The sequence below is a fragment of the Thunnus maccoyii genome, chromosome 2, assembly GCF_910596095.1.
Source record: "Thunnus maccoyii chromosome 2, fThuMac1.1, whole genome shotgun sequence".
NCBI lineage: Eukaryota > Metazoa > Chordata > Actinopteri > Scombriformes > Scombridae > Thunnus > Thunnus maccoyii.
Window position 1 is genome coordinate 38,551,327 of NC_056534.1, and position 19,261 is coordinate 38,570,587.

At 41.6% G+C, this 19,261-nt stretch overlaps 1 protein-coding gene across 3 annotated transcripts in view; it reads left to right on the forward strand.

Annotated features, from left to right (window-relative positions):
* LOC121909317 (adhesion G protein-coupled receptor L3-like) overlaps positions 1–19,261 on the forward strand; it is a 57,790-nt gene that overhangs the window by 38,106 nt on the left and 423 nt on the right. For all 3 annotated transcript variants that reach the window (XM_042429837.1, XM_042429829.1, XM_042429823.1), the window contains 2 exons: positions 4,014–4,227; positions 19,069–19,178. In XM_042429837.1, the coding sequence (XP_042285771.1) occupies positions 4,014–4,227; positions 19,069–19,178 (324 nt within the window). The remainder of the gene's footprint in view (positions 1–4,013; positions 4,228–19,068; positions 19,179–19,261) is intronic.

Sequence of the window (19,261 nt, forward strand, 5' to 3'; positions counted from 1 at the left end):
CAGCAGCGAGCTCTCCATCTCCTCCACTCAGCCGTGGCTTGTCATTATTTCAGGGTTATGTGTTGACAAATAAAAGCCAACAGGAAAGCATGAATTCTTGTACAAAAATCACAGAAAATGTTGTTTTTTCTGGGGTTTTCAATATATTTCTGGTATCAGTGGTGTTCAACCTGATAGAGTGGACTTGTTGATCATGTTGATCATGTTGATCATGTTGAATCACTGCAGAGGACAAACTGTGGTAAATACATAGAAATCTCATATATGGAGTGTTAAAATCTCTTGTTAGTTCTTTTATGCTTTTGTTCTTGTCAGTAAATGCCTTTAAAAGACAAAACACAGAAGACCAGAAGCACTAATGTATTTGGAAACATAAAAGTGGATTACAAATATATCATTTCATTTCAACAAAAGGCTCAGTAAAGACTTAGTCAGCTGTGGATTAATACAAATTTGGTGTGCAGTAAGTATTTTCATCACTAGGAAGGATTGATTTACAGTAATATAAACTGCAATGCATATGATGGTTGTAATGAAGGAACATGTCACTCAGTGCCTTTAATAGTGTTTAACAATAAGAGGAAAAGCATCTGCACCGTCCTTTATTGAGGCAACTTTTCATGACCTGTCTTCTCAAGAGAAGAAGGTCCCTGACCCAAATCTCACCTCAATAAAACTGCACAGCTCAGAGTGTGGAGACGTGATGGGTGTTTTCCTATCATACGTTGAATCTCAGCTCCAACATCTCCAACAAGCCTTCACTTGGCGAGCAGCGATCTTTATATACTGAACATAAATAACAGTATGGTCTAAGAGGAATAAGAGATATCAAGTGATTCATCATTGTAGGGAATTTGCTCTTTTCATGTGATTTATTAACAATAAAAGAAACATAGAATATTGCCGACCTTATCTTTTAAGATATATTTCACACTTTAACAATGTGTTGTGTTTTTTTTGCTGGAACTCAGAGGACACACGTTTGTGACACCAGCACTGGTCAAACGCTTTGGCAATTCAAGTGAGAGATCACCTTTTAAATCTCTCTCCTCCTCTCTCTCACCCTCTCCTTCTCCTCCTTTCCATCCATCCACCTCTTTTGCCACTCTCTTGTTCTTGGCCCAAATGTAAAAATCGATATCCTTTTGTTTCAGCCCCCTGAGGCAATGAGAGTGTCTGAATAAGATTGTCTGTACTGTCTGTCGCTGCCAAGTTTCTGTCACCACTTACACAACTAATGAGAGACACATTAACATGCACTTGCCAGCTCGCACGTTATTGCATGTGTGCAAAGACAGAGAGCTAAATATTGGCGCGTGCTGTATGTGTGTCAGTATCGAGAGGTGCTGTGTGACTGCACATGCTTGTTTGGAAAAAAAAGTGACAGAAATATGTGTGGAGTGAGTGGTGTGAGTGGTGTGGAGGCAGGTTAAACACAGTTTTATAGTCAAGGCTGCTGATAAAAATACTGTAGATGAATTCAAAGGTGACAGACGAGACAGGACAGTGTGTTTACTGCTGCTTATGAAGGCAGAGTGGCTTTTAATTGGACTACAGATAGACCGGGTGAATGTGTGTGTGTGTGTGTGTGTGTGTGTTTGTGTCATAATGCTCTCTTTATGTCCAGCAGGGACCCTGTAAGGCAACACTGTAAGACATCTGATTCAAAGCCAGTCTAGACAGCTGCCTTACAATACTGTGTATTGATTCCCGCACGCTTCAATTAACCCTCTCTCCAAAATTTACATTCACGCTCACGAAGGCAGACATGATACGGCCATTGAAAAACTAATAAACTAACACCCATATTAACACAATAAGGAGCCACTCACTGCCCTCCTCAGCCACTGCTGACACACACATGTCTGAATGTGTGCTTAAGGTCTAATCATAGCCTGCTGTGATATATGTGTGTGTGTGTGTGTGTGTGTTTTCATTAGAGAGGACATTTTCAGTAAATGTCACTTATATATCAGTCTTATCTCTGAGCGACGGCCTGCCATTATCAATGTAGTGCCCTCAAGTGCCACAAAGATATTGGCTACACTGGCAGTGAATTTCAGCCTGTACATGCCATAACTCAGAGCATTTGTATGCATGTGTGTGTGTGTGTGTGTGTGTGTGTGTGTGTGTGTGTGTGTGTGTGATGTCGTGAAGGGCAGTATTAAGTAGAGCTCGGGCAGAGTGTCATTGAGCTCATTCAGATTCTTTGCTGCATTCGTGTAACCATGACGCTCCTCCAGCCAATGGGAGAGCCGAGGGAGGGAGGACAGGGTTGCTGTGGTTACCGTGATAGGGAGAGCAAGGAAGGTGGTGCTGTGCCTCGCTTTTCAGGGATGTTGTAGGTTTGCGTTTGAAGCACTGGTTGTGTTCATACATGCACGTGTGTTTACAGCATACTGTGCTTCTAAGAAATGATGGAAGACCTTGACAGGATGTTTTCATAAATAAAAGCAAAAGTGACATTAAACAACAAGTATTCATAGTGACTGGGCTCACAGTCGCAGACTACATACATTAGTTTTGCACAGATTTAATATATTTTATTTGTTTATTCACCAGGGATCATGTGCAGAATGTATATTGCACCAGATATAGCTAAAATTCTCTAATGTGGTCCGTGTGCTGGTGCAGCTGGTGACATGCAAATTCAACAATCAGATCTAAATGACAAACAAGGTTAGATGATATAGATATAACTGAACAACACTAGTGAACACCTCAGCAGCCTTTCTATCAGGGGATGATCACTGATGCTCTCAGGGATCACTGAGAATAACAACATCCAAGTTACACCACAACAACCAAAATCCCTTGAAACATCCAGCCTCACACCATCAATATCACCAGACTGTAATCAACAGGACCATACAGGTCGTATCTAATGTGACGAGACAGCATAGAAGTAAAGGACATGTGGAAGAGCTGAAACGAGTGTGACATATTATTTCTTATGTCATTATATTGGACACAGCCAGTGCTGGTACCACTGTCAGTGTAGTTATATGGCTCAGAGGCAAAAGCTAAACTAAAATATAAAGATAAAATAAAATGAGCCATGAGGCATTATCTGTTGACATGTCATCAGTTTAGAATGTTTCCAAACACCTATAATAAATCTGCATTAATAACATGCTATTAGTAAAGAAATACCATAATATCATGTTCTAAAGACACACGTTGTAATAATATAAGTACCACATATCCAGCAACAACCAATGAAACACTACAGTTGCTGTTTGGCTCTGAAACTATGTGTGATAGCAGCATGTGCTGCAGGCTGAGGCATCCCAGAGGCAGCGCTGCAAGCTTCTCTTCATCCTATTGTATTTTTTAAATTGCTGTATGTCGACTTTGATGAGACTATATAGCGCACATGTCCCATTATATTCCATGTTGCCTCTCTCAAGTTCTCATCTATGGTGCACAAGCTGTTATACTGTATATCTACACACACTAACTCAATGGCAACTTGATTGCTGTTTGGTCTCGTTGCAGATGTTTCATCATCCAAGAGGCAGATATATTCATTAAACAAGCAAGGAAGTCAAGCAACCGCAGTAAAAAAAAAAGATCTGGGACAGATCAGCTTCAATCTCAATGGAATTAATGACATGTTTGCTATTTCAGTACAGAAAGAGTGGATATATGCATCGGATTTGCAACCTCTGAGAATAATTAGGCAATACCATCTTTGAATAATCTCCACAGCAGTAAATGCCTGTTGAAATTGCCAGGCAATTACTCTTTATCTAGACTGATGTCTAAAACCGCTAACTGCAAAACAGTAATTATGCTTTACTTGCGACAGTGGACATGCCCTGAAAATTCCTCTGTGATGCTATTGTTTCATATAGTGTGAATAATTAGTCCATATGACAAGAGTACACATGTAGTTGAACACTATCTCTGCTTTTACAGTGTACACATTTTAAAGACAGTCGAGTAGAAACAGTTCTCACGATATCAAACAACATCTTTATACCGATGTGTGTGTGTTTGTGTGTGTCCAGCCTCCAGCCGTGCCCCGATCCCCATGGCAGTGGTGCGCAGGGAGCTGTCCTGTGAATCTTATCCCATCGAGCTCCGCTGCCCAGGCACAGACGTCATCATGATCGAGAGCGCCAACTACGGCCGCACCGACGACAAGATCTGCGATTCGGACCCCGCTCAGATGGAGAACACAAGATGCTACTTGCCTGATGCGTATAAGATCATGTCACTCAGGTCAGTGTGTGTGTGTTTGAGTTCATGTGAGAGTGTGAAACCTGGTGCTGCCATGTGTCTGCAGAGTGATGTTCATCGTTTAGAAAGTTTTCCTCAAGTCTCACATTTTCTGCAGAACAATAGTTGATTGTGAGTGTTACTTTGTTAATTACGTCGGTCCCATGGTATGCTTTGTTGTAAAATGTGCAATTCTGACTCAATTCTGACTCAATTCTGACTCACGGTACAAAGAACTTAAGCCAAAACAGAAAACACTTCAAATTGCTTTACTTGTTTGTAGACAGGAGGAGACAGATGTCTCTCAGTTCCAGAGATCCTAGCTAGACAAGGTGTGCAGTGTCAACTGCTCATTTAGAATTCATCCTTGTAAAAGTATCAGTGTCAAGTTCTGCACTACTCACTACACTAACCCACTTTCACAAAGCTGACAGAAAACAACAACCCAAAAACGACACACCTGTCACCCTCGCTGTAAAACAGGAGAAAGGTGAAGGAAATGTGTGGAAATCAGTGTTAGTGGTGAAGCTCACCACATGCAGCTCTGCTACTCTCAGATCCTCAACATACAGTGAAACCTTATCAGACGATGGAAATGACTCAGGTAACACTTCCTCTACAGCTGGACAGTGTGACAGTTTCCTCTCTGACTGCTGTAACAAAAGTGCTCTGCAGAATATTTACGGTTTCTAAATGAACATGAATGTTCATTGAAGGGTGACAATGCATACTTACTGCTTTTCTTTAATAATATAACAATCCTTGATTAAAAAAACATGACATTAAAACATTAAAAACATTAAGATATGGGTCTCACTAATGAAACATGGCAGTGTAAGGGTAAGCTAGTGTTTGGACTCACAGCGGTTAGTAGAAGCTGGACTATAATATTACAGCTGTGGATACCAGCATTTATAACTCAAATAAAAAAGAAACTTGTTATTAGTTATAATTGAACTTGATGAATGTTAGCAAACTAATTTAATAGCATACTTTCTTATAGGAAAGTCACATTTAGCATCAGCAAATTATTTTTCTGCCAATCATCTCTGAAAACATCATAAGTGCTTATTTTTAGTCACAAGATGTGATAATTCTGTCTTTTGTACTTCTTGCGGTTACTCAGAATTACAGATTTGATTCGTGTGTTTTTCATAACAGAAGAGATGCTGCTGTTTGGCTTAATTATTTGAATGTAGTTCTTGATTAACATGCTTTTGGTTGTTAGTTATTTTTATTACCAGTGTGGTCTCTATGCCCCTCATATTACTATAAGCAGGTATACTGGTGAGAAGTAGCTGGAAAATAATAGCAGAACAAAAATAGCATTGAGGGGAAAGCAGTGCTCTGTGTAATGAAAATGTCTGGATATAAATAATTCATTACTGTCACCATTAGTAACTTCATTTCTCAGATCACGTGTTACAACTCTTTCCTGCTGTCCCATTATTTTCTTTCTCATCTTTTGTCTTTCTTTCTCAACATCGCTGTCATCTTCTTCTTCTCTCTATCACCACAGACCACCTGTCTGTGTCATGTGACGGTGCTCTGATTGCGATTGCTTCGGCCTGGCTCCGTCTCTCCGCTCGCTCTGGCAGCTGCAGCTTGTGTGGCCGCTCTCCTACAGCCTTTGCCATCCATAATTTATACACATGCACGCACACACACACACATACACAGCATGTGCCACACACAGCATACACTGCCCAGGGGCTACACCAGACTTTAAGCTCCAATTAGCAGAGCCAGAGGCCAAACTTAATCTTGAGGGATCCTCTGTGGAGGTGACTCAGACCGGAAACAACACTTTATCACATATATTTTCCTGTGTGTGCGTGTATGTGTATTGCATGAGGCTGCGTACGAGCCTTTGTGTGTGTCTGTGCACAAATGACTGTATGTGCACAGACTCGGAACGAAGCTCAGATATCCTCATGCACACAATGAGTGTGTTTTAGAAGCACCAGTGTTACACATAAATGCACACGGTGAAGCACTTGTTAATGCGCCTTAAAGTCTGCATCGGGGCTGTTGCACATATTACAGCGGGTTTGTGTGCGTGTGTGTGTGTGCGTGTGTGCATTTAGCCTTTTCCCTTCCTCACGCACTCCTCTTCTTCAGTCTGTTTCAGCCTGCCTGGTTTCCACTCTCTCATTCCCTCTGTGTCTGTATCATCTCTGGCTTTCAAGTCCAGCTCAACTGGCTGATAAAATCAGAGCATGTTCCGCCTGCCCAGTGTTTCCTCAGTATCACATTCTCTCTTTGTTTTCCTCTCTACCACTCTCCAAGGCCAAGGAGTGTGTTAGTGTGTGTGTGTGTGTGTGTGTGTGTGCATATGTTTGTGTGTGTGTGTGTGTGTGTGTGTGTGTGCGCCCATACCACATAATTGGTCTTGATATCAAAGCCTCATATCTCCAGAGGGTCTCACAAGGCTTCTCAGGCAACCTAGAGAGGACCTGATATCGCAGCATTTCCCAGATTATCTCCCCGTTGGGATACACTGGGTTGAAGGGGAAATGAAGCCGTGGCCATGAAAGTTACGCTTAATCTGTTTTAGCGATATACTGGCCTCAGTTCAATGACTCATTCCGTTTTATCAGGTTTTGAACTGAAGCGTCTTTATTTCAAAACGGCTACTGAGCGTCTTTGTTTTAACGTCGGTTTCAACTCGACGTCAATCAAGTCTTAACTTTATCATTTGATTTTGAATATGTACAGACTGTATGATGAAATGTTTTATTAGCATCACAAGTCTCCTCCACATGTTCCCTCAAAATCAAGTGTATTTTTCAGAGCAGCCATGTTGGTTACAGCTGGGCGTGGTCAGGTCGGGTCGGTGCACGTTTATATCACAGCAACGGAAACAGTTGAATGTTTGTGTTCAGTTCTGCACGAGGAGAGCGCTGCTAGTCAAAATGGTGGAATGCCTGCAAGTTATAGCGATCTATTGATATAAAAGTGACTTGATGGCTTCTACAGAGATGCTTCACAATGCACTACTTGTCCCTTACTGATACTTGAGTGCTTCATGGAGCGAGCACCTTTCAGCACTCTCTCTCTCTCTCTCTCTCTCAATCTCACACACATGCATTCAGGCACTTGAGGCAGCGAGTGTGGACACTCTGAAGAATGTGTAGACAGCGCGCACAAGCACACAAGCACACAAGCACACAAGCTCTGTTTTGCTGCCTCTGCCACAGCTACCATGTTGGAAAATGACTTGTGGACTTCAAACAGACTTTCTCCCGACACCTCTACACCTCCTCTCCCACCTTGTCACCTTGTTCGCCCTTCTCTCTTTCTTTCCCTCTCTTCTGCTTTTCCATTTCCTCTTCCTTCCCATCTTGAAAAAGTCCCTCAACACAGAAGGAAACCACTTTGACAAGAAAGACAAGGGTAGGGACTTGTTCCCCCTTCTCTCCCGCTCCCCTTCTTTTAAATAACAACATGCTTCATTTATTATTCTCCTATCTGTCACTCTCTTGATATCTCTGTTTTTGTCACTCCATTTCCAGTTTTTCCTCTCTCTTCCCACCCTGTACCTCTCTAACCTGACGTGCCAGATGGTTTGTTACACAGAACCATCTGAGAAGTCGTCCTTGGAAACTGTTTGGAAAAGGGCAGGCGCTTTCAAAAAATACTTGGCAGGTGATTGGATGAACCATCTGTCTACTGCCGTCTATCACCGTCTTACCTTGTGAAGCAGCTGGATTCACCAAATTACCAGATCACAAGATCACACGAGAATCCTCACAGGACGCTAATTGGTCCGAAGCGCCGGCGGTTCAATAACACACAGGTGAATAACACACAGGTGAATAACACACAGGTGAATAACACACAGGTGAATAACTTGAAGCCTGACGAGATGGATTCTTGTGTTTTCTCGTGATGTCGTGATCTGGTGAATCCAGCTGTAAGTACTTCTCACCCTCGCTGTCACTTTTCCTTTTTCTCCTTCACCATCTGTTTTAGTTTAGTTTTCCTTTCCTGTTTTTACAGTCACTTTTTTCTTTCTGCAGCTCGGGGGGGGTGGGGTGGGGGGGGAGGTGGGCTTGAGGCTGAAGTGCAGGGGCTCGTGCTGTGCAGCATGTCGTCTGTATTTTCGTTTGACCGAATGTGCCAGTTTTGAAGGCGAGAGAGAGATACGCCTGGTCCCTGGACTAAACCCCAAATTGAAGTGGCCCCAGGGAACCTAGGTGCACTATCTTTGTAAACACACAAAGTGCACCAGCCCTGTGTGCACACACACCAGTGAATACATATGCATGAACATGCTTGCTTGCTCATGCATGCCCACACACTCTCTCGCTCACACACACAAGCGCACACTCAGAGGGAAATATCGAGAGTTGCTCATCAGTTCCCTAGCTTGGTCAACTTCTTCTGGCAGCCTGTCTCTTCAGAACTGAGGCGAAGCCTTCAAAGCACCCGGCTAGTGTGCTAGTGTGTGAACGCCTTTGTGTGTGTATGCCTGTGTGTGCACACGTGTCTGAATGCCTACATCTATAGTTCTATGCTTTTGTGTGTACGTGTGTGTGTGTGTGTGTGTGTGTGTGTGTGAGAGAGTTAGCAAGTGTGCACCCACATGTTTGAACCATTCACGCGGGAGACTGCAAAGAAACCTCTGAAGTTCTTTTCCTTTGACTCGCTGAATTATAGAAAACCACTTGAATCATAGACTGTAATCTAGTGTGAGCCATGTGCTGCAGTCCAGCTCTGTGTAACCAGTCAACTATGTCCTACAGTCTGGCACTTTTTTTTTTATAGGCATACCTGCACTTCATCTGTCCTCTCCACTTGAGTCTAATCCATTCCTGTAAACACAGAAGGAGAAGAAGAAGAGAGGCAGGACACAGATAAATAAATGCTCTAAACCTTACATAGATCTGACATTCTTCATCATCATTCCAGTCCAATGACTCTAAGCATAAAAACAATATTATCTAGTAAATTGAAGTCTTGCTCTGAGGCAACTCAGACTGTGACTACTGTGTGTTTTGTGTGTGTGTGATGTCTTGCAGAGGTGGAAGAATATTAACAGTTATATCTTGTTATTATATCTATCCCTGACTCTTCTTCTCTCCTCCCTACATTAACTATCCTGCTTCCCACTGAATGAGGTCATATCTGGAAATGTCCTACTTAATGTGTGTGTTTGTGTGTGTATGTGCTGCCACCCTCATACGGTTACAGGAGATGCCCTGCGGCACCCTGGGGGCCCAACTGTCACCCTTGCTCAGTGCGGTAATTAGGGCCCACACACATACATAAGTACACACGTGCACACAGAGAGATGCAGTCGATGCATATAGTATATACAGTCATATACACATGAAACATATACAGAAACTTTCCTTCACATATGTGACAGCAGTTAACACAAATGTTCCTTTGTGATATCATCATCACATAATATTACTGTCCCCTACACATAACCACGTCCTCCTCCATCCTCCCACTCCTCCCAACTGTGCATGCACATATATACATTCACTCTGACTGACAGTTGTACTGTTCTACCAGAACCCCTGTATTTCCACATGTCGAAGTCTCCACTGTCTGACCCTTTCCTCCTGTCGCCACGGCTCTGCTAACCTTAGTTATCATGCTTCACCAAGCACCTAAGCTACATGGCTGCTGGAGAATGGTTTGAGAATGGTCTAGACACCACACTCTCTCTCTCTCTCTGTCCTTCACATACACACACAGTGTGACACATCCAGAGTGAGTCAGTGCCTCAGACACGCTGGCATGTATACACTGACTGACTTTCTGACTGACTTGATACTTTGACATTGACATGTAAGTGCAAAACCAGACCAGGGCACAAGGAACAACCCTACTCCCCCTGCAAATGCACATACATGCATACACACAAAATGCATTTTTGGTGCACCAGGTTGAATAAATCCTACGTGACATTTTCTTGGTGTGGCGTCGTCAATGCCGACGTCTTGACGGCATCGGTGTCTTACACGCTCCTCTGCTTTTCACCAATCTGGAGAGACAGCTCAGCTGTCTGAAACACTACTGGTCTTTTAGCTTTTAGGAGGATTTGGAGTTTGTGCGAGCAGGTGGTCTCGGATTAAACTGTGGAGAAAGAGGTGTCGTATATTGAAAGCACACACATATGTAAGGCTGAGAGAAACACAGGGATGTCAGCAGAGGAATGTTGCTAGGTGGAATGAGGAGGAAGACTCCCTGAGTGTGTCCTGGAATCGGACGACGTGGAAGTTGCCATGGTTACCAGTGAAAGAGGAGAGAGGAGGAGAGATGGCGGAGCTCAAAAACTGTACTTGGCCGTCAGCCTACTTAGCGAGATAGAGGTCATTATGTGTTTGTGAATAGACATATGATATTATTAATCATTTTTGTTACAATAGTTAATTATCCCAAAAGGTTATTTTCTGCAAATGAAAATGAATGCTCCACTATGAGCTAGCTTTCACCAACAAAATAGGTTCCTTTTAAAGGCTGAATTAACGTGAACCACATATCCCGTCAGGATTGATCCTTTATTTTCACCTGCCATTAAAAAAGCATCTCCAGTAGTCGTACTGAAATCAGATTACTCTTCCCTGACAACTTTCCCTTCACATTTCACATATTTGTTTCATATCATTTGTTGTCGTGAGCATTATGCAGGCTGCAGAAATGTAGGCATTCTTTACAACTGCAGCTGCTCCTACATGCAGAAAGGTAACTTACAACTGCATGGTTTAAAAAATATCTTTATCTGTTTTTGTCAATGCAAGCAGCTGCTTTCACTGACTTGCCTGCAGTTTGTTGGATTGGAGTTAGAATCAAAATTTTATTTACGGTTGAAGCACTCTTGACTTGAGAGGTTTTGGATCATCTTTCTATCAGTCATTTTCTGTCACTGACATCTTTCAGGATATAATTCATATGTCTAAAGAGCACGAGGATACACAGGGAGGTACAGTCTGTTGACATGCTACATACTGGGCATACAACATATAAAGTATTCATGGTATACACAGTATATATTACATGTTATATGTCAAAAATGACATTTGACATACTCAGAAAGAATGGGTGAAAAATGGGAGAGAGTGACATCCTCCAGCCAAATATTAATAATGTAACACATTTCAAAGCTTTTTCCCAGCAGGGAAAACAACATTATTGTACCTGCAGCTCGTCTGACAGGCTGCTGCAAAGCTGACAGAAATACACTGAAGGACCATACAATGTATGTATGTGTGTGTGTGTGTGTGTGTGTGTGTGTGTGTGTGTGTGTGTGTGTGTGTATGTGTGTGTGTGTGTGTGTGTGTGTGTGTGTGTGTGTGTGTGTGTGTGTGTGTGTGTGTGTGTGTGTGGGAGAAAGAAAAAGATCTGTCATTTCTTTAGTATGGTGAGGTTGGTGTCGGCGTCTGCTTCACTATACCTGATGGTAGACACACACACACACACACACAAACACACACCTGTCTCTCTCTTCCCTCTGTCAATCACGAAACCCGTCTCACTGTTCAATTACTTACAACATGCCAGCTCCTCTGCATCAATCTACTGTTTTATTCCTCTAGTTCAACATCCACTCTCATCACTGCGTTTGTCCGTCTCCAAGCAGCAGCATCACTGCTGTATATGTGTGTATAAACACATCAGGGAGCTAATAAAGCAGAAATGAGGCCAGCAGCAGTGGAATCTCATATGTGGTGTTTATGTATGAGAGATGGAGGGAGAGACAGTGTATGGCTGGCCTAACAACTTCTATCCTGTAGTGAGATACAGTAACTATCCTCCGTCTGCTGTCAAATGGGTTTCCTGAACTCCCCCAGGACCCATAGAGCCCCCCCCCCCCCCCCCCTCTTCCTTTTGTTATTTTCACAAACTATCTTTTATTTTATGTTTTTTCCAGTTGCTTTATTCCCTCTGCTTAATATTTCCCATTTTTTCAGAATGTGTTACAATCTCTCATTTTTACTTCTGGAAATGATTTTAAGCTTCACAAAAGAAACATTTTTCAAAACGTTGTTCATTATATTTTTATGGATAATTTAGACTACTGATACAGTATAGTGCACCTTGTAATGTTATTATCTTGTCAGGTTGTTTGTGGAACCAAATCCTGGTTAAAAGTATTTCCTGTTGAACTGCAGTAAACAGTGGAGGAAACATAAAGGATGTAGTTGATTTAATGTCTAATGGTCACTACATTCAGACAGAATGAACAACATATATTGTTGATGAAAGAAAATGCAAAGCTGGTTAGAAGCTAAACACATTTATGTGATACATAACTGAATATCATCAACTCCTTTAACTTTCCCTCTTTTGTTCCAAACATCACCTCCATATTCTGCTTTATTCTGCCTTTATGAATGAGTCCAACTGTCAAAAGCAGAAAATGTTTTTCTCGTCTGTTTCTCTGCAAGTTACCTCACAGTGAGGGTGAACAAGCCCAGAAAAATAAGATAGTGACATTATGCGCACCATCAGTCCATATTGCATGTTCTGACCATTGCACAACTCCCTGAGGGAGCTCTAGCAAGAGATTTCAGAAATATTCTGAAGCATCAATGTTCCCTCTGCTGTGAAAAGAGAAGCCAAACGGTGCTCAGTAATACACTTATAAAACATCTTCAAAGGCAGTTCAGGAATGGAAAATGTTCTTCAATAAAATACATTCTGAAAAAGATAAAAGAAAAAAACTTTTGGTATGTTCATGAATAAATGTGTAATAGGAATTTCACTAGAATCTTGTTCTTTTATGTGTATTTTTACAGTATTTAGAAATGATAATAACATATTATTATAGTTCATTTCTAGAATGTTCTCACAGTCCTCCTCAATGTTTACACACGACTCAAATACTCAACATTTTTCTGCACCAAATACAATATTATTGTATTTTATTACTAGATTTTGTCTCTCAGAGTATTTATTTGACTGAAAAATGTTTGAACCCTCCTGGATCTGCATCAGGCAACATGACAAAGAGAAAGATACCAAACTAGTTCCATCATGTTGACGTCATTATATGTTTAATTCACGGTGACACTCGAGACCAAATACACAAATACACAAATACACAAATACACAAATACACAAATACACAAATACACAAATACACAAATACACAAATACATCATCAGTGTCTGAAGAAACAGTCACCACTCCCATAAAATACTGTATATCCAAAAAAATATGTTATAAAATGTATAAATGTTATGTATAATGTTATAAAATGTAGATTATTGAGAGAAAAAGGAGTTATATCATAACAAGGCCAAGACCAAACAGTATTTACAGTAAGAGAGCAGATAGACACACTTCCTGATAGACAACATTTAAATAAAATGTGATTCTAAGGTTCTGTCAGTTAAATCCTTTATAGTGTGAATCTGTTGTCCTGCAGCTGATTAGACAGTAGGATGGGATGTGTGTTTACTGTTTAATATAATGATCAATATGTTTACATGTTGATGTGTCTTTGAGGAAGATGATGATGATGATGTGATACAAAAAAAAAAAAACATCCTTTGGACAAAAGTGTTTTCAGAATGTAAAGTCATCGTTTTTAACAAGATTATGTCATTTTGCTCATGATAGCAGTTTGATAATTCCTGCAGAATATATGTTAATATATATTATTCATATTTCATTATTCATTATTCACTACTTGTCATCCACTACAGCCGTTACTATAAGAAACTGAAACCTTTGTGAATTTTAACAATGTAAAACAATGATGAACAAGAAAAGCCTTCTAGCAGCAGCAGCAGCAGCAACAACATGAGTATCTGCATCACATCATAACTTAGTTTTTGTCCATATTCATTAAACTCTTTCCTCTAAAATAGTTCCTCCAGCTGTCTATCTAGCTGTGACCCTTTGACTAACTTCTTACGTCAAGCCATGGATTTTCATCCATGAACAGCAAGGGATTATGGGAAATTGTGTTTGTTAAAGACCAATATTAGATCATTACTTTAAAAACTACCATCCTTATCTAAACATATGAAGCGAGTCACATGACAAACTGTTCAGAAAAACTTCTCACAGTTACAAACGTCAACGGGATTTTAACGAGGTTTTCTTACTTCTGGAACAGAACCTGAAAGTTCCAGTTTGACTTTCTATAAACATCATATAAACATAGTTTATATGATGTTTGTCACATACTGTAGAGTGTTTGTGTTAGTATGCATTGCTGGTACAGTGTGTGTATACTGTAGAGTGTTTGTGTTAGTATGCATTGCTGGTACAGTGTGTGTATACTGTAGAGTGTTTGTGTTAGTATGCATTGCTGGTACAGTGTGTGTATACTGTAGAGTGTTTGTGTTAGTATGCATTGCTGGTACAGTGTGTGTATACTGTAGAGTGTTTGTGTTAGTATGCATTGCTGGTAGAGAGTGTGTATACTGCTCCAGTGTTGTTCAAAGTGCACTTTATTTATTTGCTGCGTTTCATTTGAGTGTCCAGAGTCTGAGTGTGAAATTTATATGCACTATATATTTGATCATATTTGTGAGTCCATTTAAGCGGGACCATACAGATAAACATTGTTCTATAAAGGAAAGCAGAGCAACAGATGTAATGTTTACAGGCACATCTAGCTGAAGCTCATTTGTTCTTATTTAGGCTTTTAAATTCAGGTTAAAACAGCAAAAATATCGAATCAGGATCAAAAACAGGATATAAGTGCCTCAATAATTCTGACAAAGGAAGGAAAAAAGTCATGTGTGTGGAATGTTCACTACTTTCTCTCCACAACCTCACAATGCAGCGCGTCACATGCAGTACAACACAATTACCTCACACTATTTAGTGTCTATTACTCAAGAAGTGAATAAGGGAGTGAATGTGTGTGTGTGTTTACGATATTCACACACCGTTCCAGAAAGTTTGAATGTGTTCAGCATGTTCACACGGTGTGGTAGATCACTCACAGAGTGTTGTGGGACGGTTCCACTATATATTCCAATGTTGATTCCTGAGGACTGTGCCGAGGCTTTTGTGCGTCACTCACTCTCAGACACCTCTTTCAACTCATGAGGATTAGTTCCCAGCTCTCACTCGCTCTGTAATTATATAGTTCTTCAACACATCTGCACTCGAGCACATGCGGGCAGACACACACACACACACACACACTCACACACACACACACACACACACACAAGGACACACACACACACACACTCACACTCACACACACACACACACACACACACACACACACAGACACACACACACACACACACACTCACTCCCACACACACACACACACACACACAGACACACAAATATTTATTCCGTTTTACATCTGCTCACAGACACACGCATGTGCTCACACATATGTGTACACATCACACACATGTTCTGTCATCTACCCAGCGTCAGTCTCATCAAATCATCAGTCAGTCAGTCAGTCAGTGATGTTTATATGAGGAAGAGAGAGACGGCGTCGGAGTGAAGGGACGTCTGCCAAACAAAGTGAAAAACATCAGAGACAATAACAACAGCAGCAGCCACTGCAGCATCGCAGCTTTCTCTTTCCCTGCCTGCCACAGCTCGGCTTTGTTACTGAATAGTTTGTTTGTGTGTGTGTGTGTGTGTGTGTGTGTGTGTGTGTGTGTGTTACACGTTGCAGGGAAGAAAGCCAGCAGGCAAGGCGGTATCCAGGCCACTGCCTTGTTTTGATGTGGTCATGCTAATTAAAAAAGGAGCTTTTCTGCCAACACCAAGGAAAACACACAGGAAAAAAAAAAACCGATAGAAGCATTTCATGAAGGCAGCAGTAGGTTGCAGAGCTGCGTTTGTGGGGGGTATGAGCATGTTTCTGCATCTACATTCATGGTGGGGCAGAAAGCAGAGAGAGAAGGTGAATTGTGAGTTTTTGCTGATGTTTTTATGTTGTGTGAGGCTGCTGGATAAACACACTGGCAGACTGAGAGTGAGTGAGGCGATGAGGTGCTGGGGACATAAGGGAGTCTTTTTTGGATCTGACTCAGACTACTGGCTCAGACTGAATGGTGACGTCAGCACAGGCTTTACTAAGGATGGAGGGATCGAGGGAAAAACAGAGGGAGGCTGGAGATGACGCCCTGAGGGAGGTATAGGGATGAGAAAGATATTAAGGAGGGAGGGAGAGAGGATAGAGAGAGAGAGAGAGCAATAAGAGGCCTACCACATATATCTGGGTGTGACTTCGGAAACTGCAGCTAAGTGGGTTTAAGACAGATAAACAGACAGTCAGAATGAGAGACAAAGAAGAAGGAACGGAAGAGAATAATTCCTCGGCGCAAAGGAGGAAGACAAAAGCTGAGAAAGAAATTGGTTTATTATCTTGGCTTAGAGAGAGAGAGAGAGAGAGAGAGAGAGAGAGAGAGAGAGAGAGAGAGAGAGAGAGAGAGAGAGAGAGAGAGAGAGAGAGAGAGAGAGAGAGAGAGAGAGAGAGAGAGAGAGAGAGAGAGTGGAGAAGAAGAAGAAAAGGTAGTGAAGGCAAAAATAGACGGAGAGAAGAAGGAGTGATGGCAGAGAGATAGAGAGAGAGAGCGAGAGAGATGATGTCAAATCTTTGCTCTATAGCCTCTATTTTAAATACTCGTCAATAACCTCCAGTGCTTTATGAGTCAGTCGTGAACGAAGCCTCATCATGAAGTAGAAACAAATGCACACGTACTCACACCTGGTAACAAACATCATCATTTACATCTTCTCTTTCTGTTGTTCTCAGCATCTGTGTCGGGTTTTATTTTTGTTTTTTTTAATATTGTATTTCAGTTATTTATGCTTTCTGTTGACTTTGTACAATTACTTTTTAGCTTCATGTGGTTTCACTGCCGGTTCACCAGCATCTCTTTCTGTCACTTTGATTCTTTTTTTTTCTTCTTTATGGATGAGACATTTTTATAAATCCCAGAGTTTCCTGGTGTTACCGACGTTCAGTGTGTGTGTGTGTGTGTGTGTGTGTGTGTGTGTATGTGTGTGTGTGTGTGTGTGTGTGTGTGTGTGTGTGTGTGTGTGTGTGTGTGTGTGTGTGTGTGTGTGTGTGAATAATTAATCCTCTTTTTTTTAGACTTGTGAGTGAAACAGGTAGCTGCTGTAATCTCGTGTCCTCATCTCTTGTCGTGATGACATCAGAGCTATCGGACCGTTCTTTAAGCCAGTAAACTGGTGATGTCATGAGACGTGGCCGTGCGCTCTGATTTACCACGGCGGGCCGACCGGTCGTCTCCATCACTGGCTGTTCTGAGCAAAGTTGTGGTGGCGTGTCAGTTTGTGTCCCCCCAGTCCACAATTTGCACTGATGACAGGTGACCGATGATGAAGGCACCGGGGCAAGAAATTAAAAAGCACAGAGGCGAGAAAAGAAGGAGGGATTGTAGAGAGAGAGAGAGAGAGAGAGAGAGAGAGAGAGAGAGAGAGAGAGAGAGAGAGAGAGAGAGAGAGAGAAAGAGAGAGAGAGAGAGAGAGAGAGAGAGAGAGAGAGAGAGAGAGAGAGAGAGAGAGAGAGAGAGAGGAGAAGACTGGTGGGTATTGTTATTAGAATATGACAGACATCCTAACACACCGAGTTTTAAACCTTTTAAACTCCAATAACTTTTCACTTGACCACAGACGTACTGGTGAGCAACAGACACCAGTACAGACGTACTGGTGGGCAACAGACACCAGTACAGACGTACTGGTGAGCAACAGACACCAGTACAGACGTACTGGTGGGCAACAGACACCAGTACAGACGTACTGGTTTACATTAGTTTTTGTGTGTTATATGTGAATATTGAACAAAAAATGAAATTAGCTCTCATGCATATTTCATTATGCAGATTGTAGAATCATAGTGTAAGAAAAGTGACTTGAGGGGTTCGGCATGCTCATTAAAAATATCTCAATGGGAGAATGTGAATGTTTGAATGTAAATGTGTGTGTTTGACAGGTGTGCAGAGAGGAGAAGACGGAGAGACAGAACAGTTGTACTAATTGAAAGAAAATATTCAGATGAGAGGAGAAGTGGCTCATCAGCCTTCTTAAAATAGACATTTTCTCCTCATGTGTCCTTTGTCCCTATTCTTGCACATAATATATTCTTCATTCACGTTATTTTAATACTTTATTTAAACCAGGAAGTGCCATTGAGATAAAGTGGCACTTCACTGTGGGCTAGCATTTTACCTTATTGCATGTTTCTATCATGATAATAATATATGAACTCTAACTGTCCCCCTACAAATCATCTGTTGTTGCTGACCGGCCTTAATTACAAACACTTACACATAAATGTCATGCGTGCATTTTTATAGCCACACCCGTACACGTGTGCAAACACAAACCCTCACAGGCATATAGGGAATATATGTAAAGTGCGCTGCCTCACATAACCTGCGTTAATAAGAGTGAGAAATACTTACTTTCTGTGTGTCAGAGGAGAGAGCCCCCCTGGTAATTACAATTAATTATCTGGAGTCTGGGGCAAAATACTCTTAAAGCCATAGGTTATGGTTCTTGCTCTCGCACGCACACACACACACACACACACACACACACGCACACACGTCAGAAGTGTCCTTGTGCAGCGGCTCTTCAGCAGCCATTAGTGTAACAGGTGTGCCAGTGAGGACATATTGTCGTCTCTCTTGTCAATCTAAAGGCTCCGTAACGCAGATGACTCTTGAGTGTGTGTCAAGGTGAATGTCTCGTATTATTTGAGTGGTTATAATACGTTTCCTTGTATATTACATCACATGTGCTGTATGTCAGGGTCTGTGTGCTTCACACTAACAGAGACATACATATTTTTTGTGTGTGTTTGATCACATGTATCTGTAATCATATCTTCCTCTTGTGTTTATCTTCTCTGTCCAGATGCAACAACCGGACCCAGTGTGCTGTGGTGGCCGGCCCTGACGTCTTCCCTGATCCTTGTCCTGGCACATATAAATACCTGGAGGTCCAGTATGAGTGTGTTCCTTACAGTAAGTTTGATCTGTTATTACTACCACACACAGGCACTTACACCAGCCATACATATATCACTCCACTATTATAAAGTATTAAT